Raw genomic sequence first — 26,622 nt, 5'->3', positions numbered from 1 at the left:
CAGGCCTCTACAGACAGTTACCGCCAGCCAGACAACCGAGGCGCTTCGTCCAGGCGACTGGCCCATCTCTCCATCAGTGACGACAACCGCCATGTTACGGAGGCGATTGGATACATGTACAATGACGCCTACGACGGCAGCTCGGCTGGAAGTGGGAGTGGCAGCAGCCATGGAAATGGAAGTGCGAGCCCGAGAGACTCGAAGCGTCTGAGCTATCTATCACAGGAGGAAAACCTCTCGACAAACCCCATAAACCGGACCATGGCGGCGTCCTCGTCTCCCGGCTCAGCTTCGGCGTCAGGCTCCAGCTCGGGGGCCACCAAGGATCGAACTCATCTGCCCATCCGCACCAGCTCGATAAACGGTGTCAACGGCCACGGAAGCACGTCACGTCATACGCTCTCCCCCAACGATAGTACCGGCCAACTCTCCCCCGGCCGCAGCCATTCTTCTTCTTCTGATGGGCCGGTCTCTTTCCCTCTGACGGATATAGACTGCCAGTCTGACCCTGCAACCGTCGCCCAGGAGCTCAGTAACCTCGCTGCTCTTCGCCGTATGTCTATGGACGTAGGCTCCCTTGACCCGGATCTACCTTCGTTTGGCGGCCTCGTGTCTTCAATAGCCCCTTCTCCCTCTGCGGACGAGGACGACGCATCCCGTCTCTTCTGGGTGCCCGCACATCTTCACCCGGGCCTCGCTCCCAAGGAGTTCAAGTCTTTTCTAGATAGCAAAGCGGATCAGATTCAGCGGAGGTCTGGAGAACTCTCGCCCACCGAGGGAGCAGCGCTGCTGCAACGCCAGGGTTCAGTAAGCAGCTTGTCGCGCAAGAAATCACTGCTCTCACGCCAGGTGGACAGTTCCAGCATTGGAAGGGAGGATTCTAGAGTGTCGAAAAAGCCGAATCTTGCAGCCCTGTCCGAAGAACCACGAAACCAGTTTGGGGCTTTTGCTGATGAGGACGTGCCGATCCTGCCTCCTGCGCCACCGGGCTCTAGTTTGCGCCGTTCCAGGAGAACAACCTACAGAAAGGGTAGCCTGAAGGCAGGAGAACGGGTACCTCATTCAAGACGAGCTGCAAGACAGTCGGATGTAAGCCAGTCGGAGGATACAGCTGATGGTTCAAGCATCAAACGATCGTCTACACCTACCAAGGAGCCTCCCTTGCCGGGCCTGACCAGGGTATCCACAGATCCGGCAGGGTACGATAGTAACGCAACCAACTACTCACGGCCAGGCCGGTCAAAACCAGGATCACTGTCCTCAGCTTTGCCTCCCTCTGCCACAGAGACGGCCCCTGAGCACAACCATACACCCGCCCGTGCCAGTGCAACATCCCGTACGCAGCAATGGGCATCCCAACCCAGCGAACAGCCTCCTGCTTCACCGCATCATCACTCACTCTCACAACCACAATTGCAAACACAGCCCATTGAACCACCCCGGACAGACTCCCTACGCTCAACAGGCGGTAATAACAGCAACACAACCACCACCTCAACCACCACCTCAACCACCACCATCAACACCAGCAACCAACAACAAAACCAACAACAAAACCAGCTATACATACCGGAGCGGAATTCATCACATCACCCCCCTCCCTCGCTCCCACCTCAAGCACCACTACCCCCAGAGCCTGCCACAGGTCGGACGTCCAAGAGAGCCGGGCTTATCATACCAACCAAAGAAGCTCCTCCCATCAGCGATCCGTTGCCCAAGATTGTTACTCCAGCATCCTCCCATGCTCAGGGTGTTGTCCAAGAACGTCGAAAATCCGACGAAAAAGAAAAGGATAAAAAGGGCAAGATTAAGAAGGACCCGGAGGTGAAAAAATCAGGCTGGCATTGGCGACGAGGTGCAGCATCCGAGGAAAAAGAGAGAGAGAAGGAAAAGAAGAAAGAAGAGGAAGCAAAACGCAAGACATCGAAGTCATACGGCAAGACGGATAAACCCCATGACAACGCCCGTCTTGACCTCCTTCAAACATCCATCGACGGACAAGCTCCTGCCAAGTCTAAAGAAAGAGAAAGCCTTGTCCTCGACCGCCCTGACGTTGACGAAGAACTTCGCCCTGCTCGTAAGGAACAACTACGCAAATCCTCCTCTCCTCCTCCCAAAAAGGAAAAGGAGACGTCTCTATTCTCATCTATCTTTGGTGGTAGCAAGAAAAAATCCAGCTCACATGATTCCCACTCCCGAAAACATTCGCGCTCTCGCGTTCGTTCACCCTCGCCAGAAATCAAATATTATAACCTTAAGGCTGATGTCGACTACAACTGGACCCGCTTTTCGATCATGGAGGAACGTGCCATATATCGCATGGCCCATCTCAAATTGGCCAATCCACGGAGAGCTCTATATTCACAGGTTCTTCTGAGCAACTTCATGTACTCATACCTCGCCAAAGTGCAGCAGATGCACCCTCACATGGCACTACCAACCTCACCCGCCAAACTCAAGGCGAAGAAGAAGGATACGCAGCAGAGTCAAAATCATGGTCAACAAAAGGCGACAGACGATCCCTCTCATTACCAAGATGTAGACACTCCTGCTTCCCTTGCCTGACCATCTTCTCATTACTTACATAACACAAAGCTAACGCTCCCTTCTAGGGCCATGACCAAGACTCATATGCAGAAAATGGAGATTCGCAAATGTACGATTATGACCTTGACGATGGATATGAGCAGTCTCAACATTCTTCGAGTCAGGGATATGATTACTCAGATGGACGAGCGGATGACCACGATGGTATGTGGTAGTTGGTAACCTGTTATATATACATAGCTTGGTTACACACTATATTTTTCCCTCGTACCTCATCTCCCTAGACCTTCAATATGCCTCTGTCCATACCCCCCTCGTTCCTTACTCTTTTTATACTTTGCGCTCGCCCACTCCGGGACCCAGAGATGGGAGCCCTTCCATTACACACATTAGATATTCTACTCATCTTTTCCTTCCTTTATTTTGATTCTACTGGTGGCATAGCGGGACCGTCTTTCTTGCTTTTCATTTGGCTTTTTATCTGCCCCGTCCTTATCTCCTCGTTATAAACGTATTAACGCATGTTGAATGGTTCTCCCATGTACACTGCTTTTCTCCTTAACGGAACTGGCCCCCTATCTTTGTTCTTTTTTTTTTTTTTTTTTTTTTAAAAAAAAGAAAATCACGAGTCATCTCTCCCTCGAGTCCTTATCAATAGCCAGCGAGCTAGTCATTCCAATTTCTCCCCTAGCCCGACAAATATCCACCAGCCTGTATTTTGTGTGAATGTGCGGCCTTTCTCGCAGTCTGGCGTCGGTCGATGTCACATTATATCCTTGAATGATACCACCAGCCTTTGCGCTTGTAACCTTAGTAATCACACTTCCTTTGCTCCAGACTTCTGAGTCCCGCTGCGTCTGACGGGTGGTTTCGGATCTGAACGGGTGATCCTAGCGGTGGCGGGAATAAGCTCGTAGGATAATAAAGTGGATAACCAAGTAGTTATCGGCCCTGGCCTCGAGCCCTCTAGTGACGACCCAGGGGTTCTTCAGTATTCAAGCCACCAGTGAGCATTCTCCTCCCACTATTGGCAATCTCGGATTAGCTTGACTTCCCTGATTTTCGTAGCCATACTCAATCAAGCTTTTCTCTCCACGGCCAGCTCCAGGCCACCACCGCCAAACCCTTGAAAAGAATAATAGCCGCCCATAGGACTACTCGGCTATCATAGACTTCTATTACTCGAGCTCCCTTACCTTGGTATATAGCTGCACTAGATGTTTTCAAATGGCTTCTCACTTTGTATGTAAGGGACTCCCTGTCTATATATCCAGGTAGCTATCTAGCTCTCTCGAAATGACGTCATCTTCCCGGTCGTTACCTAAAAATAAAGTTAACTGCACTTACCTTATCTTGTCTTCATAACACAAGCCGCATAGAGTGCTGCTTCATTGAATACGCAGAAACCCCAGACAACCACCCTCTGTACTGGTTGCAATATATGGGCTGGCAGCAAGATCTACCACGGTATCAAGGATGAGACTATCTTGAACATTGCTTAAAAGACTAGATTACTTAACTACCCGATGGTCAATGCACGACGGCAAAAAGTATGGGGAGAAGATCCTGGAGTCACTGGACTCCAACGGCAGTATGGAAAGCTTTGGAGATTGATAGACGAACCATACTTCAGATGTTGAAGGGTGGTTTACCTCCAACAATCGTGATAGCAATGTACGCTTTTCCATTTGTTTGTCCAGCAGCTAGAGCATAGAGTTGACATTGAAGAAATAGGTATCAGTCAGACTTAGTGACAGGAGTCTCACAGAACTACGGGTTTTTGTCTGCAATCATTGCAGTGGTAGCCCAATGCCTCCTACCCCGGGCAAGATTCACTAAAATCATGATATTCTCCCTCAGTGCACTCTGTGTTTCCGCCTCAATATGTTGTTTAGGAATATATTGTGTGGTCAAAGCCAGAGAGCATACAACGCCTCAGGGGAAACCAGCTGGCGGATATAATGCAAGTGCCTGTGCGGTAGCAGCTATCTGGTTTTTATTCGCTATTTGGTAATGCAACATCTATTCTTGATTAGAATTCTTCCAATGATGTTAACTATATCTTGAAAACAGGCTTGTGAACTCCATTCGTGCATTCAGGCCAATAGAACTTCAAGCACCGGCTTCAACCTTTTCTATGTTCATTGCAATCACTATGACTAGGGCAGGCGTGATAACCTCGCTCTCCTCTGGGCTCCAGGGAATAAAGAGCTTGCTGCTCGCATTTTTGATCGGTTTTGCCATATCGACAGGTGTCTCCATATTCATTTTACCTACGACAAGTCGCAGTACCTTCTTTCATTCAATCAGAGGATATCCTACAATAGTGAAGGAAATACTGGATAGCCAGATAGCATTTGTGAAATGCAGTGAGGAAGAAGGGCCATGGCAGCTCACTCGACGCGCCACTATAGCTCGACGAAGGACCAATTCAGTTCATATGTTGCACGGGAAAAGGAGTAAAAAGGATAATAACCAAAAGAAACCTACGGAGAGCGAATCAAAGGCTTCTCAGTTGAAAAATGCAATCCGAAATCTCTCGTCCATCCACTCTTCTGCCCGTGCAGAATTATATTTTGCAAAACAGGAGATTGCCTGGGGTAGACTGACTGCGGAAGATCTCGAGACCCTCTTTTCTCTGCTGCGTTCCATCCTCCTTCCTCTTTCTGGAATTGCTATGCTTCCGGAGGTATTTCGAAAGCTAACCAAGACAGTGGAGGCTGCAGATCTAGATGAGGTCCGGGTTACCGATTATGGGTATAGGCCAGTGGTTGGAGGACGCCCAGCTTTGATGCCGAGTGAGTCGCAATATGAAATCCCTGAGATCACCGAGCACTTTGTACAACCGCTTTGCGAAAGATTAGAAACAGCCTCTGGGCTTGTGGAAGCTGGGTTCCAACATGCTTTTATAACTTTAAAGATAATAAAGCCGCCCAAAAGTCGTGGAACAACCTCTGGATCTCGAGATGAGGAAGCACCTTCAGAAAAGTCTGTACCCGGGAATCCGCATTTTGTTACTGAATTCGAACAGAAATTAAACAATTATTTTGCCCTGCGGAAGCATCTACCAGAAAAGTGGGCAACGCTCACTGCCTTTGCCCCTTTCCATGAACGAGGCAGTATTGCACAGGAACCCCGTACTATTCAAAAGGAATTTTTCGTTCTCCTATTCATTGGCCATCTGCAAGATATCCTGCTTCAAGCAGTGCTAGATCTGGTATATTTTGCAGAAAGGAAGGTTGCCGACGGGACAATAAAATCAAAACGGCTCCAATTTCCAAAACGGGAATACGTAAAGCAATGGTTCTTCGCCAGTGACCCAGAAGAGAAAGATGATGGTAATAAAGAAGGAGATACCGCAAGCAGAAGGAGACAGGAAACGGACAATCGTTACTCCAAAGACCAAGATCCTTTAAAGTCTCGATACCCTGATCCGGAGCATATGCCTCCTACAAACACCTGGCAAAGAATCGGCTGTGGAATCAGGGCCATTTCCCATTTCCTGAGTTCTGAACAAAGTTCGTTTGGTGTCAGAGTTGCAATCGCAGCATTCTGTGCTGTGATACTTGCATACCTGCCGCAAACCCAAGCCTTCTTCTTCCGGGTGCGCGCTATCTGGGTTGTCATCGTCATTCTCATTGCGATGAACCCGACCAGTGGGAATTCCCTTTTTGGCTTGATGGGTCGATTTATAGCGACAATATTATCCACCATCCTCGCACTCGCTGTCTGGTATGTTGTTTATGGGAAAACAGCAGGCGTCATCGTGTTGACATATGTGGCCAATTGCTTTCAGGTTGGTATCTTCCTGCTACCCATCGAGGATTATGGTAGCCCCTACTAACCAATAAAAGTATTATCCATATATCAGAAACCCAAGATTTATCCCCCCTACTATTATTGGGGTGATTACTTTCAACCTCATAATTGCCTTTGAATTGCTGGTATTCCCACTACCCTGTCTTCAATGCACGATTCAAGAGATTCTTTTGCCTGACATGATATAGTCTCAGAAACTGGGGATAGAGAAGGTAGAATCATCTGGCCTCCCCTATTACCCAGTATACCTATTCGGACCGTACCGATGCGTTGCTGTCATTGTAGCCTGTGCGATTTCTTACTTCTGGGTAGTGTTTCCAAGCCCAACATCAGCTGGATCCCGAGTAAGAAAAACGCTAGGCAGGAGTCTGTTTGTCCTGGCAAACTTCTATAGTTGCATGCACACCTCAATAGAGGTATGGATAAATCAAGAGCAAGGGGATATAAATGACAGCCAGTCACCTGGCCAACTCCTCGACCGTGCTAGGACTAAGCTGTTAGCAGAAGAAATGGCTCTATTGAAGAGCTTAACAATGTTCAGCGATTTCACGCGGTATGAACCTCCAATAGGAGGTCGATTCCCGAAGGAAACTTATGATAATATCATTTCTGCAATTCAGGCTATCCTTACCAGTATGGACTTGATGGCACTTGCAACTAGGAACCTTGAGCGTATGTCAGGATACAGCCCGGCCACAGATGTGGTTGATGACAATTCGCCCGGTGCGAGAAGGAGACCCAGCAGGAGCGCAGCATCGAGGCATCAAATCGCTGAGGGAGAAAGGTGGATCCAACATCTGGCTGAGGCAGCTAACTCACCGGAATTCCGTTCGGGAGTGATTACCTCTGTGTTATACCATCTATCGGCTGCCGTTACAAACTGCCTCTGTCTGCCACCATACCTAGCTCCTCCACACCCTTTCCCGCTAGCACGGAGGCTGCGGCACATAAACGAAGATTTGTTGAAATTCAAGAATGTTGAGAACCCCTCATTTGCCGCTATAATTGCGATTGAAGTCCTGAGCTCCATGGTAAGCTCGAATTTAAAGACATTAATGAGGTTTGCTCTCCCGTTCAGTTATCCTTAATTTAATGCCGCTCTCGCTAACGTGTTTCCAATTAGCGATGTCAAGCGACTTGTGGGAGAGCTCAACTTTGACGTGTATGTTCGAGAACACCGGCGTCACGTACGGGAAGAGAGACACCATTCGGACGAAACAGGTGGGAGCGCAAAAGGGGATTGAATGAAGTATTTCTCCCGCTCTTTGCAATTTATATCAACAAAATCCAAACTATAACTAGCTTATATAACAATTAGCTAATCATAAAGTGACTAATATATCAGTAATTATCCTTAATCCACGTGACTGCACTCCGCATTTGGGGTTTCTTTAAGAGTTCTCGATCGGCGTCGAAGGCGAGCAAAAAGAAACGACGGGAAGTTCGACATCCGGACCATCATTTCGTGCGCAACCTGCATCTCTGCTTAGGTGCATCTATATACCCGAGAGGGTCAAGACCAGGTTTTACATCTGGATGAACTATATAGATTACTCGATGGATTACAGGTAACGGCATCTCCTCTCTCCCACTTCTTACTTCCCCGGCCTGGAGCTCTTCCCCACCACTTCTCATACTCCGCATACAACAGCTCCAGAGTTGCTATCTACAGATACGGATTTGGAGGCACATATCCTACATTAATTCTGTAGAAGGATTTACATAAATATCTTGAGTGTGTCTTGAAAATACCATGTTGTAAGTCTAAGACCCATTCTCCAGTCACTTCTGCTCCTCCCGGCTGTTCACATCCATTATACCTTATCTCACGGTTTGGTTGACATAATGCTGAATTAATCCTTCTAATATAGCAGCGCACTAGATTCATTCAAATGGTTGTCGAACAGTCGAGCTGACCGCCCATAGCTTCCTGCCTCCTCCGGCGCCTCGTTATGTAAATCCAGTCGCATACGCTGCCGGCACATCGAACGGTCTACCAGTCCCCATAACCGAAGTTATCAACGTTTTAAAACATCCAGAAGGAGGCTGTCCTTTGCAAGTTGGTGAAGGTATACTACATCACGTACTGCAGCCAGGACTGGTATTGCTACAGGCATGCTAATTAAAATGCGTCCAGGGACATATGAGCTCAGGGAGGACGTTCATCTTGCTACGCCGCCGCCGCACCCTTCGGAACCACCGTTAATAAATCCAAACCCTTTAGCTACCGGAATTACTCCACCAACTGTTGGTGTGAAGCTTTCTCTTGCTATTCTGAAACCCAGTGGTGCTCAACTCTACAAAACCAACACTCGAACAAGCATAACATCAGACCTACGAAGCGTTAATGAGAGTGATAGTGCTGGTCGCTCATCAAGTGAACCCCATGTAAACGCATCTTCTCAGGCTCCACCGTTCGGTGAGGGCAGCCTTGCCCTCGCTAACAGTGGAGGCAAAGACACAACTGGATCAAAGAGAAGGAAGCCAAAGAACAGTATTCAAAAGAGCGGGTCATCGTTCATTTCTCGGGTCATACTCCAAGATGCAATGCTAAAGAAGGTCGCCGAAAGGACCCATGATAGCCCCTTCGTGTTCGCCAACCTCAACCGATCCTTTCAATGGCTAGACTATTCCGTTCCCAACAAGCAGGAATTCCTTACAAAGATCCTTTTCACCAAGGCGCATATTCTTAGTCATGATGTGAACCAGATAACTAAAAGTATGAATCATCTGGATCTAGCCATGGGATCTTCGGCAGGAGATATTATATGGTACGAGCCCTTCTCACAAAAGTACTCCCGGATCAACAAAAACGGTGCTATCAGGAATTCACCGGTAAACCACATTAAATGGATTCCGGGGTCTGAGAATCTATTTTTAGCTGCACACTCGGACGGGTGCTTGGTAGTATATGACAAGGAGAAGGATGATTCACCGTTCACACCCGAGGAGTCGGATAATACTACACTGTCTTCTGGCGAAGGAAGCCAAAGCAATACCCATCCATCTTTGTTCAAAATTTTGAAATCGGTCAACTCCAAGAATCAGCGCACCAACCCGGTTGCGGTTTGGAAATTATCCAACCAAAAGATTAACAATTTTGCATTTTCTCCAGATCACCGCCATTTGGCTGTGGTTTTGGAAGATGGAACGCTAAGGATTATTGACTATTTGAAAGAAAAGTACGCTATTGCTTTTACACTTCTTACATATGCAGTTGCTAACGGGCTTATTCAGGCTACTTGACTTATATACAAGCTACTATGGAGGCTTGATCTGCGTGTGCTGGTCACCAGATGGAAAATATATATTGACAGGCGGCCAAGATGATCTGGTATCAATCTGGTCCTTCCCGGAACGCAAAATCGTTGCCCGCTGTCAAGGACACAATTCTTGGGTGTCATGCGTTGAATTTGACCCATGGCGATGTGACGACCGAACTTATAGATTTGGTAGTGTTGGCGACGATTGTCAACTTCTTCTCTGGGACTTTAGCGTAGCTATGCTACATCGTCCCAAGGCGGTGAGAATTCATCGTGGCTTTAGCTCTAGCAATTAAGAATGCAGGACACTGACGATAACGCCACAGGTTACAGCACGCCATAGAAGTAACCCCCAGTCTCCTAGCAATAGGCCGCATGCAGACAGCCTTACTACACGAAACATGCGTTCTGATTCTCTTCGACCTGGGGAGGAGTTTGATCAAACTATAATTCACCCTGTTGAGTTGTGGTCGAGAACAGCACAACTACCACCAATCATGTCTAAAGCTGTAGGGGAGGATCCAATATCTTGGTTGGGATTTTTGCAAGATTCTATCATGACCTCCTCACTCGAAGGTAGGTGTGAGATGATCCGTGGATCGCAGAACCCTTTTTTTTTTTACGTTTTGGTGTTGCTTCGTCATCCTGACATATCTCAAATTTAGGGCATATTCGGACGTGGGATCGACCAAGTGAAACTGCGGGTGAACCGAATGCTTCCGCGGCCGGCTCATCCGTAGCCGTTGGCTCACTTCCTCGATCTATGGATGGGACCCAGAACCCGTAGATACCGGCGTGTATAGAAGTTGATTGGTGTTCGGAGAACCTACTTAGAATTTCATTTCTCTATACACATCCTATCCTCATCACCTGTGATAATAGCTCGTTGGCCACTGATTATCGGCAGCTGCGTATGTACCATCTATATTTGCTTCGATAGCGAACAGATTATTATGCTTTTTTTCTTTCTTTTTTTCTATCCTGATGTTCATTCGGACAGCTGCCCGACGATAACACAGGTACAAACAGCTCGAGTAGGTAAAGGAACTGAGTAATGAGAAGTGAGTGAAGGTCTTGTAGAAAAGACGTATTATTCCATTATTAGACAGACAACACAAAAAGGTATATTATTAAGTACTGTTGGTACAAAGTACGTGTATGACAAAATAGTATGGGTGAAGAAGAATAAGAAAAATAGTCGGAGAACGAAGGTGATTAGGTGGCTAAACGTTGATCCTCTCGCTCTGGGGCATCATTAGGTCTCGTTACTTATTTATTTAGAAGTTTTAGGTGGTCCTATAAACGGGCGATTAGTTATGTTGTTTCTCATATGAAGCTAGTGAGTTGAGAGTGAATATCTTACCAGTCCTTCGAATAAACCTTCTCCTGTGGTGGCACAGGTTGGTACGACGTACCATATCCTGTCCTTGAGTTGAGAGAGTTGCAGTTTTTCAGTGACTTCTTGTGGGCTCATAGCTATAATTTGAAGTATGCCGTTAGCTGGCTGTAGATAGAAGAAAAACGCAGAGGGGGGACGAGGGAGAGAGAGTGGGCAGGAGAGTGGTCCGTACCTCCGGGGATATCTTGTTTATTGGCAAAGACTAATAGGAGGGCCTCCTTCATTTCGCGGTCAAGGATGATTCTGTGTAGTTCCTGACGGGCTTCATCGATACGGGCACGGTCATTTGAGTCAATAACAAAAATCAGTCCTTGTGTGCCTGCACGGGGTTCTTCTGTCAGCAGCTGTCTATGGTCGAGATGAATGCCAGGTGTGTCGTACCTGAGAAATAATGTCTCCACAATGGTCTGATTTTGTCCTGACCACCAACATCCCACACGTTGAATTTGACATTCTTGTATGTCACGGTCTCGACGTTGAAGCCGACGGTCGGGATGGTGGTGACGTCCTGGTTTAGCTTGAGCTTATAAAGAATGGCTGTTGACGGTCAGCGTGGTCAGTAAGCAGGCAGGCAGGCAAAAGAGAGAGAAAGAGAGAGAAAGAGAGAGAAAGAGAGAGAGCTGGAGCGTGATATGCGGAGGGGCAATCTCGTACTTGTCTTCCCGGCAGCATCCAACCCAAGCATGAGCAGCCTCATCTCCTTCGATCCAAAGATCTTGCCCATGAGCTTCGAGACTTGGCCGCCCATGGTGAATGTGTTGAGCGCGTGAGTGTTCGTTTAAGCGCAGGGACGTTTTATCTGGCGGACACAGGTATGCAGGTTTCCGGTACACGAATGCGTTGATCAACAGAGGGACGTTAACAGGTTCTTCTTATTGCTTTCTGGGCTGAGAGGACGGCGGTCCCTTCGAGAGACACGGCGAAGGAAAAAGGCGGATCTGAAGAAACAATTTGAAACGGGGGGCGGAGGGAGGAATAGGGAGGAGGGTTTGGTTGGTCAAGGAAGAGTCAGGAGTCAATTGCCGCGCGCGCAGGGAGCAGTTCTCGCTGGAGGGCCAAGGGGCGGAATCGGCAAGATAGGCGCGGACCACAGGCGCTGGGTCTGCTGCTTTTCCGGGCGCGGAAGAGCTCCTCGGGCGTCTTCTCGCAGGTGCGGCTGGCGACGTTCTGCGTTTCGTTTGAGCTGTTCTGCGTGCTTCCTCCGGGCAGAGCACTCTCACCCCACAGGCAGCTCGCTGGTTCAAGGAACTATCTGACCTGTCACGGCGTTCGGCTCTCCGTAGGCGTCGAGAGGAGAGAAAAAGAAATTTCTGATCAATTGGGCTGGCGTAGAGCTGGCGCAACCGCTTCACATAGTCAGCCCTCGATCTCGGCTTCGTCGGTCTGCCTTTATGCTGCGTTCTTCAGGCTCGCGTCGTTCGTTCCGGTGCTTGCGATTCTCCTTTTTTTTTTTACCCCTGAGGTTGTTTTATGTCGTTTTTTTTTTATTTTCTTTTTTTTTTACCTTTTTTTTTTTTTTTTTCTTTTCGAGGGTTTTAAGGTTTAGGGATGAGTCACGTGTGGCAGGCAGGTGACACACTAGTCCCAAAGAGGTAACTACCTTCCGGATGACTAAGAGGATGACTAATAGCAGCAAGAAGGCGGCGGCGGCGGCGACGACGAGGACGACGATGGATGGTGGTGACGGCCATTTGTTATATATGTAGCTAGCAGAGCGAGATGAGCGGAGGGTGATGAGAACGAAAACGAGCGGAAGGGTCGCCAAAGGGGAAGCCAGTGAGCCGAGATGGCCCCTTGCATGATCGCCCGGAGACACCCTTGCTGGCGTTTCAGGCGGGCGACGGAATTCGGGAGGGGAGCTCGATGGGCTTAACTGCTTACATCGATGGAGCTATAGTACGGAGGTACGGATCAGTATTTTTAAGTAGACCGCAATACAGTGGGTGGCTATGGGTGTGACTATTTGAATAATGCTTTAGATGCAGCGGTGACACCTAGTTTATGGGGATATCTCCCTCGCTACGCTGAAAAGAGGCGCTTTCTTCAAACTCCGTAGCCTCTGTACTTAGGCATGGGTAGCTAGATACTCGGCAGCATGTTTAGATGAGAGGGTTCTTATAGACAGGGGGTAGGCCAACATTACATGGAAGCAGTCAGGTTTCTGGACGTCCACGCATGCTGGAATTTCGTTGAAACAGGACAATTTAGGGCCATGCTTCATGTATGAAGCCACGTCAGGTTGGTGAGAAAATTGGTAGGTATGCAGGCGAGGCTTCAGCATCGAACGTGAGTACTCTACTCCATACAGCCCTTGAAGAGTTCTCCGCTTGGCCATCACTAAGGAGTCAAGTTAATAGTTCTATGGCGCCATGCACTACTGTGGCGTGTTGAACCGAGAGAGCCTTGCCATTGCATGCAGCTTTGGCGGTGCGCCTTGAGGAAACTGGGTCCCTTCGCTCAGCTTCACCGGGTTGCCCGGTAGTATCGTTCATGGCAGCAGGAAGTGCCCTCTTTGATTATTAGCAACCGTGTTTGATGGCTACCTTGCCAGCCACAATGAAACTCATGATGGCCGTTGCAACAATCGGTTGTCCTGGAACGCCAGTTCCAGAGTGAGGGGTCATGTTCAGGGCTTGGTGAGCCTCAAAATAATCTTATAAACCTTTTCTTACGTTATGACTGTCTCAGGGGCCGTCTCGTTGGGATTTGTGCCTTTTTCTCTTTTTGCTTTTGTCATCCCCAGCGAATGGGATCCTGGCATATTAACAAAGAAGATTGTGCCGCAGAGTACCGTTGATGAGGCTCGGGGTCAGTCAGCCTATCATGACATGCAGGTATCATCCCAGGAAGCCCTTCTGGCCCAGAGATGTGCACGTCCCTAGGAGGGAGTACAGCGCAATATGCGCATGCTTTGTCCATCTTTGCTCGACTCCATGATTTCACTGGATGCCATCCAAGACTCCGCATGCGTTGTTGGCATTTAACTGCTCGGGCACATGATCTTGACATGTCCACAGTCCCTCTCTCGAGCCTGATGCCAACGACAGTGTGGTCGTACTGAGGGTATTTATCCGGATGCGACGAGAAGCACGACGAAGATCATCTTGATATTAATGGTCGCTATCTTTAGCCCTCGATTGACTCTTGTTGGATATTCCCAATCGTATAACAAGATAACAAAGCATTGTCTCCCCTTATCTCCTCCAGCCAAATCGCAGATTCGACCTGCTGCTGCCTTGCTGTCTTTTCTTTCGTCGTTTGCCTTCATCGATCTCGATCTCAGGCCAGGAAAGAGTCACGTGGTGCATCAACTTGGGGTTCCCCAAACGGCGCTCTCAGCAGTTTCTTTTTTTCGCTTTTGGTGCAGCGAGAAACAACAAAGTGCGTCGATATTGAGAAGTTGACTGGTTGTCATTGAGAGCTGGAACCCAGTCGGGACTTCAGAATGCACTTTGTTCAAGAGCCAACTTACCTGTTCCACTAGGTTGGGATCACCGCAAACACCTAAATTGGTCCTGTGCTAGGAGGAGATTAGTAGACCTGGGCCGGCAAAGATAGCACAACATGATACCCCATCCAGCACAAGCTGGACTTGAGAGTTTTTTCACTGCCGTAGCTCTGATGCTCTCTTCCAGCCCCTCATGTAACTGGAAGCACGGTGCGCTGTTGCGTCGATGGTCCCAATGCTGAGCTACCTCGTCATTCGGAAGGCTAAGAAGCTCCCCGTTCTCAGACAAACAAACCCTCGCTCGGCTAGAATATGCAATGTAATACCACATAAGACAACTTCTCTTGAGATCAACTATCTTGTCTTGCAGGTCTGTTAGTACTGGTGACGGATCCGAGTGGTTTCTTGATCAACTTCGGTTCCCAATTTTGGGCAGTGGATATGAAAAATGCACCTCGACCACACTCTCTATACGAGAGCAGGGTAGCCATGGCAGAGAAAACCCTTTCTATTAGGCAAACCTGGCTCCTCTGGCGCCTGGTTACCAATGAATTGACCCCCCACTGCGTCATTGGGCTGGTGACTATGTAGTTCGACTAGGATGGCACATATTCGCGCAGGGATCCGGAGACCATGATGTACTGAGAAAGAGGGAATAAAAAAAAAAAAAAAAAAAAAAAAAAAAAAAAAAAAAAAAAAAAAAAAAAAAGAAACCTACACAGCAGATGTGGTGAATGTTACATAAATGAGATGTTATCAACGTCTGAGTGTACTATTAAAGTACACCAAGCGCTCCTTCCCGCGCAGTCGCTCAGGAGTGTGCATATAACAATTTCATCCTCGCATGTATCCGTGGCAGAAATCTCGCATCAAGTTGTGAAGTAGGTCGTCCAGGTTTATCATAATGGAAGAAGTTGATTTGGTCGTTGTTGGTGCAGGTAAGTCGGCTATCAGTTTGACACGACGCTGACCAAGTCAGTTCCAAATACTGACCACTGGCGGTTAGGACCATACGGTCTAAGTGCTGTAAAGACATATCTGGAAGTTTATCCTTCCGCCAAAGTTATTCTTCTGGAAGCAGAATCGTCCATAGGAGGAGTATGGGCAAAGCATCGTCTCTACAGTACTCTATGCACAAACAATGTCTTTGGCTCACTTGAGTTCCCAGACTTTGCCATGGATGCGGAGACGTTTGGTGCAGAAAAGGGTAAACCTATACCCGGACAGACTGTGCATGCATATTTGAATGCATATGCAAAGAAGTTCGGTCTGACAGATAGAATACGTCTTCGAACGAGACTCATCTCTGCCGAGCATAGAGATAACCTATCATCATGGCTTCTCACTGTTGATGCAAACAGTGATGGAATGGAGGCTGCGGTTGGAAGCACTTCGACTATCCTCACTCGGAAATTGATACTGGCAACCGGACTCACATCACGGCCGCATCTCCCCAAGTTCAAAGGCCAGGAAACATTTGATGCACCGATATTTCATTCTCAAAATATGCCAAAGTACGAGAATGAACTGTTGCACCCGGATAAGACGGTGGTCGTGTATGGCGGGGGGAAAGCTGCCTGGGACATGGCCTATACCTGTGCAGCAGCTGGAGCGTCTGTGCACTTTGTTATTCGTGAAAATGGCCGCGGCCCTGCGTGGATGTCCCGGCCCAGGATCACACCGCTCAAGATATTGCTTGAATACCTGCTTCTGACCAGATGCACGACATGGATGTCTCCTTGTATCTGGGCTACAACGGGGCCAACGAAATTTCTGCATGAGACTTGGCTGGGTAAACAGCTCGTCACTGGCTTCTGGGCCTTGGTAAAGAACGATGTGGTAACCGCCAATAAGTATAACAAGCACCCAGAGGTCAAGAAATTGACGCCCTGGCTTGATCCATACTGGGTGTCCACGTCACTGAGCATACTAAACTACCCGAGTGACTTCTTTGACTTAGTGAGGAGCGGCCAGATCAAGGTACACATTGCCGATATCGATTCTCTGTCCAGCCGGACGGCGCATCTTTCCAACGGTACCTCTCTTAAGACTGATGCTGTGATATGTGGAACTGGCTGGGAAGCTCGATCACCGATAACGTTTCTTCCTGAGGGGATCGACGAGCTGCTTGGAGTGCCCTGGGCTCCCGAGCCGCTGGACAAGTCACTCCTGGAGGCTGCAGATAAACATATTCTGAGACAGTTCCCGCAGCTCAAGGCCTCTGCCAAAGTGAATGAGCGTTTCAAGCACTTTTCTGCGGAGGCTGAGACTCTCTCTTCTCATCCGTACCGGCTGATTCGATTCATGGCGCCTCCCAAACTAAAAGACCGATCAATTGTCTTCCTTGGGATGGCAGCCAATATAGACACAGCCATCACGTCTCAGGTGCAGGCCCTCTGGGCCACTGCATATCTCTCAGGCCAGCTTGAAGCGTGTCCGCTGGTCCCCCGGCCGGCTGAGCCCAAGCCGACGGCAGAGGAAGACAAGACAGACTGGGAGGTAGCCCTCTACTCGCAGTTCAGCATCTGGCGGTATCGAGAGGGTATGCGCATGCGTAACCCGGACTTTGTCCTCGAATCCATCCCCTATATTGATCTGATGCTGCGAGACCTGGGACTGCAACGCCATCGCAAAAAGGGGTTCTTCCGGGAGCACTTCACCGTGTACCGGCCTCGAGACTACCGGGGAATGGTAGATGAATGGAAAGCAAAGAATAAGACAAGATCATCCATCAGCACCGAATAATAGGGATGTTACTCTTTTCTTCTTGCTTCTTTTCTGTTGGTATCTCCTCGTTGCCGCAGCGTAGCTTTGATATTCTCCACCTCAGCCTCACTTCACGCCAGCCAAGGGCGAGGCTGGTAGTTTTAACACTAGATATAAGCATACGATATGATGAAATGCATTCTTCCCGTGTGTTTAAAACAAGACATCCTATTTTTGGCCCTTGCCCTGAGGCTGGGGGGACAGTCAGATGCACGGCGGGTGGAGGACAGCTCAAGCTCGAAACCGTTCTGCCTGCTGCTGTCTCAGTTTCTCTGATGGGATGGCTAACTAGTTAGCAGCCAGCGTATACTCACTCCGTACGGGCGTATATATAAACCGAGCAAGGCCGCCAGGCTGACCGGCTGGCTCCTGGGATCGCTGCATCTCAGCAAGCGATGGCCGACATCCACAGCCTCCCCGTCGAGATCCTCTATCTCATCCTCTCCTTCATCAGCGCAGGCCCGCCGCCGACCGCAGACGAGCGCGCACTGCGAGACCTCCCCAGCCACGCCGTAACGTCTTCCAGAACGACCGACCTCAAGAGCGTCTCGCGCGTGTGCCGTCAGTTTCGAGAGTTCTCCCGCGAGCACCTGTTCAGCTTCTGCCGGTACGAGCTGCGCGACCAGGACCGGTTCCTGGCCTTCATCAGCCGCCATGGCCTGGCCGAGCACGTCGAGAGCGTCACCGTCTCTGTCCGCAGCATCTTCCCCGGCAGCGAGAAGCAGCTGTGGTGGAAGACGCTGTTTGCGGCCCTGAACCCGACGACCGTCACCGTTGTTGCGCCGCCCTTCATGATCGCGGACATGGCGCAGTGCGCTCTCCAAGGCGACAAATGGGCCTTTGACATGCCGCTGCAGACCATCCAGTTCCGCCAGCAGCAGCGAGACCAGCAGCCTGATACCCAGATGATCATACCAGCAGCAGCCGAGGGAGAAAACCGCGGCGGCAGCGGCGACGACGATGATAGCTTTCTCACCGCGAAGCCGTGGACGCAGCTGCTGTTTAACGAGGGCTCGTCTCTGCAGGCGTACAGCGTGGAAGATTACTTCCGCCTGCGTCCTCCGTCCGTCATCAACCACTGGGGCTCCGTCGACCCTTTGCAAGCGGTCAACCTCCCGTATCCTGCCTCTGCCATCTCGCGGCTGACCTCGTTTCGCTACATTGCCGTCTTCCCCTTCTACAGCCATACTAACCTGGTGCTCAAACTGTTCCGTAGCATGACCAACCTGCGCTCTCTGGCCCTGCAGCTATCGCCGCCGGAGTGGAGTGATATCTTTGAAAAGGAGCAGAAGAACTCGACCATGGATCCGGAGAATGCCTGGATGGAGTTGGAGACGGGATACTCGCTTGTCCCTCATTCGGTGCGGTATCTAGGTGTACATGGCCGCCTAGTCGAGTTCAGAGCTCTGGATTATAACCTACCGCCGCAAAGGAGCTATGTTTTCAGAACCATGCATCAGGTACTTAATCTCTCCTGGCAGCATGACGGGCACGGCCGATGGGTTAAACGGCCGGCTGCTTCGAACACGCCAGGCTGACCTTTTGACACACCTTGTTGACTTACTTTGGGAGAAGACCAATTTTGGATGGCATTCCTTGATGCTGGCCCCTTGTTCCAAGGCGTTGGATAGTAATACTAATCTACATGTTTTATTTTTAATAATGAATGATTGAATGAATGATTAGCATGGATAAATCAATGAACTAGCCTATAATTTACACATTTGGGACTAAGCAAGAGCATAAGAAGAGTTGGAGATACAAAAAACCGCAGGTAAAAGGTACAGAAGTGATAGAGAATAACAATATACCAAAACCCCATTTTACACCTTAGTTGGAATGCTGCAGTCCAACTTCACTTAGCCTGACTCCCATCCAGACGAGGCATTAACAAAAATTAGCAAAAATAGGTAGAAAACGCAGGTGTGTGGAGAAACAAACAGGCAACAGAGCTGAGTTGCCCCTTTTATACATTATAGAGAGTAAACAGGAATATAGCTTATAGGCAGATAGCCAAGTTAGATTAGCTATAGCCCAGCAAACACATTGAGATATCCTCTCTTAGTTAACTGTGTAAAGTCAACATAGACACGTATATCTGCCTTGTCCTTTTGGCCTGTGGCAGTATCAGCATTAGTGTTTGTCTGGCTACCGCTAGCAGCATCCTCTGCACCAGCAGTTCCTGAACGAGCAGTCTGGTTCTCTGTATTTGTGCCAGCAGCAGCGGCAGCGGCGGCAGCTGCTGCAGCTGCAGCACCACCAGCCCCAACAGCCAAATCTGCCAGATGCTCAAGGGAGCGCTGTTCGCTGGTTCCCACGGCACCAGAGCCCTGCTGCGTGGACCGGAAAGCAGCGACCTTGACTTCAATCATTGCACGGAAGCATTCTCCCCATGATCGAGTGTAGAATATATTGCCAAACTCTTCAGCTGCTGTGGCATGCTTCTCGCGTTGACTGATGATCTGGAGTGCTTTGTCTAGGGATATCCATGCATCTGCTGCCAATTCGGGGAGGTCTGTGGATTCCAATAAGGTCATAATGGCAAGAGCCAGGGCGTGATGATGGAATGGCGATGTGATGAACTTATCTGAGTCGGAGTGCTGCATGAGAAGGTCGAGGATGACTTGCGCAGGGTATAGCACCTCAGCAGGGACGGATGTATAGAGTTGCCTTTTCAAGAGGAGGGTGAGGGTCCAGAATATTAGTGGGCAAACGGATTCGGTGTACGTTGTGCTCATTTCGTCATCACTAGTGGGTTCATGCCAGGACTCAAGGTCTTTGAGACGTTTGAGTTGGCCGTAGTAGAGGCGGCGGAGAGAGTGACTGTTCATCCGTCCAAACGAAGGGTGAACAGTGTTGTCGAAGAGCACTTCGATGATTTCGGAGACTGATGTCGAATAGCCTACAATGTGCCGTTAGCGTTTTTTTTTTTTTTTTTTTTTTTTTTTTTTTTTTTTTTTTTTTTTAATTCTCGATGTGAGACTGGAGGGTGGTTGTGGGAACATACGGGCAAGCTGTAGAGAAGCAAAGCTGAGGATGCCACGATCTTCGGGCATAGCAGCTTCAAAAACACCAAAAACATCCCGACCAGCCACGCTTAGGCTATGCCAGCGAGACAAGATCATCAGGACAGTCCAATTCCTTCTTGCAAGATTGCCGTCAGAATCAATGTCCTTGTCATCTATGTTACAGCTATCAAGCTGATCATACGACCGCGCGAGATGATGCGCGATAGGGAATGCAGCGTCAACGAGAACCGTCTTACTAATCCCGTTCTGACCATGGAGATTTTCCGGGCCCCTGGAATCGGCATCGATGATCAACAGGGTAAATGTGAAGAGGAGGACAAAATTAACCGCCTGGGCCCGGGAGCGAGGGTCTTCACGAAGACTTTCAGTTAAATGATCCTGTGCCCTTTGAAAGGTTGGAGTTTCCTGCAGCGACTTTTCCGCTCTCGACAGGTCGGCCCCTGTCACAGCGAGTAATGAGTGCAAGAAAGTTTTTTGAATCTGGCGGCTGGCTGATTTAAGGTACTGGGAAAGTAGATCCCGGGAGTTCGGTAGAACTGGGAAAATAGGGTGAATGTGCTGATAGTAACTAGTACCAAAAGTGTTAGTGATTGATTGCACTTGTTATTTTTTTTTTTTTTTTTTTGGTAGGAAGACGACGTGTACATACGCATTGAGGACTTCCTCATCAACTTCCATCGGTGCAGGAAGGGATTCCAGCTTTTCTAGGTTAATGGCGGGTTGCTGTGCAGATTCAGGTAGTTCTTGGGCCCAGAACGGCTGCATTACCCGTGTACTTCCATTTTGTACTGCACCATATTCGTCTAGGGCAGCTAGATCGGCTGCATGGGCTGCATCCTTTGTTGGTCCTTGCACGGGCCATCCGCCTACTGATGTAGGCCGAGCACCTTGGATGAAAGGGGGCTGCATGAAGGCGTTAGGAAGTCCTTCAGACATGGAGAGGGTTCTCTTCCGAGTGAGTCCCTGATTATCGATAGACGGAGAGAAGTCCTGATAGCCCCGGCCAGATGTGCCATCTTCGTTCATTTGCTGATAGTGCATATCCCCTGGTTGCATTGGGGGCTGCATTTGAGTCTCCAGGCTGTTGATACGGTCTGCCAGCTCCTTGATGTATCTTATGGGCGAGAAGGTTAGTTCGGCAGAACAGTCCAGTCAAGGAATATGGACAAACTTACCCTTTGCTTGGACCTCGCTTCATTGGAACGCGGCTGAACTCGCATGTTGCGCCAGTACGGCGACAGTTTGAACATGTCTCCACACCAGCTTCAGAGGTGGCATCACATCGGACCTAAAAAATATCAGTGAGTAGAAAGAACATTAGATACACACGAAACAGGTGTGTGCATAGGCTAAAATGACGTACTTTCTTCCTACGACACTCATCACATGCGCGAGAGACCTTTGAGCGTTTCCGGCGAGCGCTCTGGTCCCCATAGCTCAAGTCATGGTTGGGGTCGACTCCAGACTGCTGGGTAGATGAAAACTGAAGCATATGCTGCTGGCCCTGGGAAGGCTGCTGCACCTGGTGATCCTGCTGCTGTTGCTGTCGTTGCTGCTGGCGAACCTGCTGCTGGTCAACACCCACTGTTCCGTCAGCGTTGGGCCCAGATGAGCCTAGCACCATCCCCTGGCTATGGGGCAGCCCGTTGGCCGCCGCCGCAGCAGCAGTGGCAGCGGCAGCTACGGACGCAGCGTTCCCGCCATCCACGCTGGCCCCGGCCACCTCGCGGGACAGCTCTGCAGACAAATGAAGCTCATCTGCGGTCAGATGGCGCTGGTTGGCATAGTAAGACACGGTGCCCTGCGCTATCTGAGCAGCGTTGGGGGAAGGGTACGACGGAGCTGGCGGGATCTCCGAGTGCTCTCGAGAATTCATGGTGGGCCAGTCAGGACCTGTACCCTGCTATCCAAGACAGTCTTCAGTCTCTAGCCTCTTTGTTGTTTTCGCTGTTGTATTTATGTGTGCCGTGTGGGTATGGCGGTTGGCGGCGCGCGCGCACGAAAGCTGTTACTCGATGCGTGGCGGGAATGTTTCTTTCTCTTGTAGCCTGTCAAACACGGTCAGCTCATCGCCCTCTGACGGCCCCCTTGAGAATCGTAGACCAGGCAGCGCCAACGGGAGCCATGGACGTCCATCCTGCAGGGCCTCCCGGCGCGTCGCTGGGACAGCTCCAGCAAAGGGCCCATCCTGCGAGCAGGGCCAATTGCACGACAACGACGTCCGCCCTCGCCCCGACGCGGCGACACCAAAAAGCAGAGGCAACAAGGGGGGAGCAAGTAACCAACTTTTGTCAACGGCGCTGAACGCGAAGCTGCCGGCTTTCCTTCTGTCCTGCCCGTCAGACGGAGCGCATTATCTAGATAGCTTTTGCTTTCGACGCGGAGGACGGGTATTGTTTTATGCGAGGCTCGCTGGCTCGTCCAGGGAAAAAAATAAAGACGAAGCGGATTTTTTTTTCTTTTATTTTGGCGGAAGAAAAACGGAGCGAGGGTTGCCTCTTTGGGAGGTCAGCTGATATGATGATTAAGGGATGACTAAGAGATGACTAGAAGATGAGTAAGAAATGACTAAGTGTAGATGACTAAGATGACTAGACGTATTTACGATTGCTCTAAAGGTCTAAATACTCTACAACGCTACAGAGCACCTCCCCCTGGGTCTATATATAATAAAAAAAAGTGGCAGATAAGAAAAGAAAAAAGGACATATGCATCACTGGTGGGAAGGTTGCTTGGTGGGGTGGGCAAAGGTGGGGGGGAGGCTAGGTTGGTTTGTTTGAGGCACCAGATGGACGGTTTGAGGAACCAGCTTGAAAAACATCTATGTTCATTAAAATATCGTTCTATCGCTTCGGGAAGTCATATCGGCGTTCATGTGTGTTTTAGCATGATGCGTTAGACGGAGTGGAAGTGCGAGCCAGTGGGCGGGGTGTTTACCGAGTCCACATTTGAGCCTGTGGTTGTTGTTGTTGTTGCTGCTGCTGCTGTTGTTGTTGGTGTTGTTGCTCGGGGACGGAGATGGAGACCGGGGACATCATGGTAGGGTAGGAAGCCGAAACCCAGAGCGGCTCGTTTGCCCCGGCAGAGGTGTAGGCGGCGGGTGGGATGATCATGGGGGCGTTGCTGGCATCGACAAAACTGCTGTGGCTCCCGTTGGCAGGATATGCCTGCGCCTGCGCCTGTGTCTGCTGCTGGTGATGGTTGTTGACGTCGACGCCGTCGTTTGCTGCGTGGAGGACCGGCTCAATGGCAGCAGGCTTGTAGGTCTGAGACATGGCGAACTGGGCGGGCAGGTCGAGCTGGGAGGGCGGCGTGCTGCCCAGGTGATACATGCCGGCCTCGGAGCCGGTGCCGACGATGGGCAGCAGCTCGTCGGCATCAGAGGTGTCTCCGGATGAGGAGCGGGCCAGGCCAGGGTGGCCGAAGGTGGTGGTGTTGTAGTCGTAGCTGGCATAGGAGGCTGGCTGGCTGTAGGTTGCGGTGTATGCGTCAGAGCCGTACGGCAGATCAAAGGTGGACCAGTCTATGGACGGCCCGTTTGAGATCGCCGCCTCAAAGCCAAAATCGATATCTGAAGGGTAGTATAGCCCGGGAGACTGCTGTGGGTAGTCCAAGATGGGCATTGACAGGCCCATCTGGTCTGGGAAGTGCTGATAGGGGATGTCGAGGGAGAGCTGTGCCTTCATGTCAGACACCTCTGTGACCGGGGAGCCGTTCTCAGACTTGACTCTCCGTACCGGACGAGGGGCACTGGTGACCAGGTCTGGGTACGCGGAGACGCCCTGGGTGCCGTATCCCTCATTCAGGTGGTCCATCGACAGATGAGCCAGGTCAGCGGTCCCATGGATGGTTCGCGAGCGAGGCAGCGGATATGGGTGGACCCGTTTGCTGGCTTCCTTTTGCTTCTTGGAGGTGGTAATATGCGGTCTCTTGACGCCAGAGACAGTAGACCGTCTTGCTGCTGCGACGGGACCGGTCTCGGGCACGGTTTCGAGGTTCGAGTCTCGCTTGGACGCACAGGTGCAGCGGCCGCCATGTCCACAGCAGCAGTGCTTTCGGCCACCAGCCGTTTCTAAATAATAATAATAAAAAAAAACCAGTATCAGACCCGGGTGCCTCACAAGCGGTGAAATGAAGAGGTCAAGGAAGGGCATGCTCACTCTGGCCGTCAGCAGCGGTTCCGTTCAGCGGACAATCCGCCTTGCTGTGTGGTTTCTCGCCGCACTCGCACTTTGCGTGGCTTGTCCGGGCTTTGCGTAGGCCACGACAGTGAGGACATTGCGACACTGGCCGCCCTTTCTTGTTGATATGGCTCAGGGGGCGATCTACAGGCGTAGGCAGAGCATATTAGCAGGCAAGAAGAAGAAGAAGGAGAAGTAGATGTCTGCTGGCTGGCTTACCCGAGTGGTTGCAGGTGCTAACGCGATGGCCCCGGATACAAGCATCGCACGCCCATTTCTCGCCGTCAATCAACATAGCCACCGAATTGAACTGCTGCTCTGGAGTGCGGGAGGAAGAGAGTAGTAACAGTAGCAGAGGAGAAGAAGCAGATGGCTTGCAGGAGACAGCGGCAGTAGAGTAATAGGGGGACGAGGGAGAGGGAGGAGAGACAGGAGGAAGAGCTGGCGGAGATGGAGGATCCCACAGACAGACAGAGAGAGAGAGACAGAGAGACAGTGATCACGAAATCCGGCAGTAGAGGCCCATAGTATCTCTCACACGACAGACAGATAGGAAGAGCAGAGGCGAGGGACAGCGAGGAGGAAGACAGATACAAGAGAGGCAGAATCAGAAGACAGAGAGAGGCAGCGAGGCAGAGGCAGCGAGGGCTATAGAGGAGGCCGGGACTCTGACCGACGGTGCAGACGAAGAGAGGCGGCCGGCGAGGTAGACAGACACATCGAACTCGACTGGGGGGGAGGCAGCGGAGGGCGGGAGGGACGTCTAATATATCCTGGGGGCCTCTTTGTGTCTCGACCGGCGGCGTCACTCGATGCTGGCGGTGCTGGCTGGCGGTGCTGGCGGTGGCCTGGGGAGGTTTGCTTGCTTGCTTGCTTGCTTTGCTGCTCGCCCGCGATCGAGGTTGGCTGACCCGGCGGTCGGTTGGGTCGATTTTCTTTTCTCTCTCGCTCCTCTCTGCCTGTCGCTCTGGGCTCTGGCAAGGAAAAAGCAACGACGAGTCGACAGCCGAACGAACCTCAGGCACAAGCCAGCGGACAGCGCAGAGCCAGCGCCAGACGCAGCGCCCAGCGGAGAGAGACGAAACAAGCAGCTTATCAGGGACTGGCGACGGGCTTTGCGGTCTGGGGGACAAAGAAGCTGGAGCGTCCTGCTAGGTTTTCCGCCGGTTCTTGCGGTGCAGAACTGAACTGCTCGATCCCTGGGCCGCTATTAGGTTTGCTCCATGGGAGTTATGGGGCCTTTTTTTTTTTTTTTTTTTTATTTCCAACGCAGAAGCAGAACCTAGAGAGACGGACGCAGGATGGATGGGACAGGAGGGACAGGAGGGACAGGAGGGACAGGAGGGACAGGAGGGACAGGAGGGACAGGAGGGACAGGAGGGACGGGAGGGTCTGGATGCTACGGATGGATTGGGTGGTCGGCTTGCCTGTCTCGCCCAAATCGAAAGCCAGGCAGGATTAATTCATGGATACGGGAGATATTCTACCCTTCTCTTGTCTGTCTGCGGCCTCCGTTGCTGGCTGTCTCACGGACCGAGCCTGGGTCAATGTCCCATCCCGCAGCATGGGACAGGCTTCCTGCCGCTCTGCTGACAGACATCCATCCCATAACGATCCCGCCCGGTCTACCTACATACACTAGTTACGGGGTTACTAGTTGCTACGAAGTCTACCCAGAGAAAGGCAGAAAGAAGCAAATACGGACGACGACGACGACGACGACGACGAAGCCAGCAGCAGCAGCAGCAGCAGCAGGACGAAGAGAGCAACCTCTCCACCTCAAGGCGAAATCAACAGCAAATCTGGATCTCTTGGCGATTCAGGGATGGCCTCAGAAAGGATATCTCGAGGCAGCAGAAGAAGCAAAGAGACGAGAGACTCAGAGAGGCCTGTCCTCCTCCCCCTGCTCCAGCGTCTCTCAAGCAGCATCATCGTCAGCAGCAGCACCATCATCAGCAGCATCATCATCAGCATCATCGGCGCCAGCACCAGCACCAGAGCCAGCATCCCTCCCTCCCTGTCCGCGCTGTCCGGTCCTCATTGGACCAATGCATGGGCCTTTGTGCACTGTGGATTCCAGAAGCCTTCCATGGGATTTCCGCTTTTGGCCGTAGCTAGGCCAGCTTCTTTGGCCTCCCAACGAAACAAAAAGCAAGCATAAAACAACAAC

General features: G+C 50.6%; 10 protein-coding genes across 10 annotated transcripts; 7 read left to right on the top strand and 3 right to left on the bottom strand.

Annotated features, from left to right (window-relative positions):
* Nucleotides 1-114: 114 nt before the first annotated feature.
* On the top strand, nt 115-2,565 carry ARB_02954 (telomere silencing protein Zds1, putative; the record flags this gene model as incomplete). The annotated part of the gene is made up of 1 exon (XM_003010759.1): nt 115-2,565. One exon carries the CDS (start codon nt 115-117, stop codon nt 2,563-2,565), a length of 2,451 nt encoding a protein of 816 aa, XP_003010805.1.
* Nucleotides 2,566-4,684: 2,119 nt separating this feature from the next.
* ARB_02953 (uncharacterized protein) lies at nt 4,685-6,391 on the top strand (the record flags this gene model as incomplete). The annotated part of the gene is made up of 1 exon (XM_003010758.1): nt 4,685-6,391. The coding sequence occupies one exon, from the start codon at nt 4,685-4,687 to the stop codon at nt 6,389-6,391; it is 1,707 nt and encodes a 568-aa protein (XP_003010804.1).
* A 373-nt stretch (nt 6,392-6,764) lies between these two features.
* Nucleotides 6,765-7,454, top strand: ARB_02952 (uncharacterized protein; the record flags this gene model as incomplete). Its single annotated transcript, XM_003010757.1, has 1 exon — nt 6,765-7,454. One exon carries the CDS (start codon nt 6,765-6,767, stop codon nt 7,452-7,454), a length of 690 nt encoding a protein of 229 aa, XP_003010803.1.
* A 1,039-nt stretch (nt 7,455-8,493) lies between these two features.
* ARB_02951 (uncharacterized protein) lies at nt 8,494-9,612 on the top strand (the record flags this gene model as incomplete). The annotated part of the gene is made up of 1 exon (XM_003010756.1): nt 8,494-9,612. The coding sequence occupies one exon, from the start codon at nt 8,494-8,496 to the stop codon at nt 9,610-9,612; it is 1,119 nt and encodes a 372-aa protein (XP_003010802.1).
* Nucleotides 9,613-11,105: 1,493 nt separating this feature from the next.
* Nucleotides 11,106-11,776, bottom strand: ARB_02950 (uncharacterized protein; the record flags this gene model as incomplete). Its single annotated transcript, XM_003010755.1, has 3 exons — nt 11,106-11,362; nt 11,410-11,565; nt 11,683-11,776. 3 exons carry the CDS (start codon nt 11,774-11,776, stop codon nt 11,106-11,108), a joined length of 507 nt encoding a protein of 168 aa, XP_003010801.1.
* Nucleotides 11,777-15,380: 3,604 nt separating this feature from the next.
* On the top strand, nt 15,381-17,221 carry ARB_02949 (flavin-binding monooxygenase, putative; the record flags this gene model as incomplete). Its single annotated transcript, XM_003010754.1, has 2 exons — nt 15,381-15,414; nt 15,483-17,221. 2 exons carry the CDS (start codon nt 15,381-15,383, stop codon nt 17,219-17,221), a joined length of 1,773 nt encoding a protein of 590 aa, XP_003010800.1.
* A 416-nt stretch (nt 17,222-17,637) lies between these two features.
* On the top strand, nt 17,638-18,916 carry ARB_02948 (F-box domain protein; the record flags this gene model as incomplete). The annotated part of the gene is made up of 2 exons (XM_003010753.1): nt 17,638-18,603; nt 18,635-18,916. The coding sequence occupies 2 exons, from the start codon at nt 17,638-17,640 to the stop codon at nt 18,914-18,916; spliced, it is 1,248 nt and encodes a 415-aa protein (XP_003010799.1).
* Nucleotides 18,917-19,269: 353 nt separating this feature from the next.
* On the bottom strand, nt 19,270-22,147 carry ARB_02947 (C6 finger domain protein, putative; the record flags this gene model as incomplete). The annotated part of the gene is made up of 5 exons (XM_003010752.1): nt 19,270-20,144; nt 20,250-20,839; nt 20,921-21,385; nt 21,447-21,559; nt 21,635-22,147. The coding sequence occupies 5 exons, from the start codon at nt 22,145-22,147 to the stop codon at nt 19,270-19,272; spliced, it is 2,556 nt and encodes an 851-aa protein (XP_003010798.1).
* A 1,057-nt stretch (nt 22,148-23,204) lies between these two features.
* Nucleotides 23,205-24,425, bottom strand: ARB_02946 (Copper fist DNA binding domain protein; the record flags this gene model as incomplete). The annotated part of the gene is made up of 1 exon (XM_003010751.1): nt 23,205-24,425. The coding sequence occupies one exon, from the start codon at nt 24,423-24,425 to the stop codon at nt 23,205-23,207; it is 1,221 nt and encodes a 406-aa protein (XP_003010797.1).
* Nucleotides 24,426-25,264: 839 nt separating this feature from the next.
* On the top strand, nt 25,265-26,613 carry ARB_02945 (uncharacterized protein; the record flags this gene model as incomplete). The annotated part of the gene is made up of 3 exons (XM_003010750.1): nt 25,265-25,572; nt 25,667-25,948; nt 26,130-26,613. The coding sequence occupies 3 exons, from the start codon at nt 25,265-25,267 to the stop codon at nt 26,611-26,613; spliced, it is 1,074 nt and encodes a 357-aa protein (XP_003010796.1).
* Between the last annotated feature and the right edge of the window lie 9 nt (nt 26,614-26,622).

This window comes from Trichophyton benhamiae (assembly GCF_000151125.1).
Source record: "Trichophyton benhamiae CBS 112371 chromosome Unknown contig01079.0, whole genome shotgun sequence".
Lineage (NCBI taxonomy): Eukaryota > Fungi > Ascomycota > Eurotiomycetes > Onygenales > Arthrodermataceae > Trichophyton > Trichophyton benhamiae.
The sequence above is the reverse complement of the archived record's forward strand: the minus strand, read 5'-3'. Positions and strand labels throughout refer to the sequence as shown.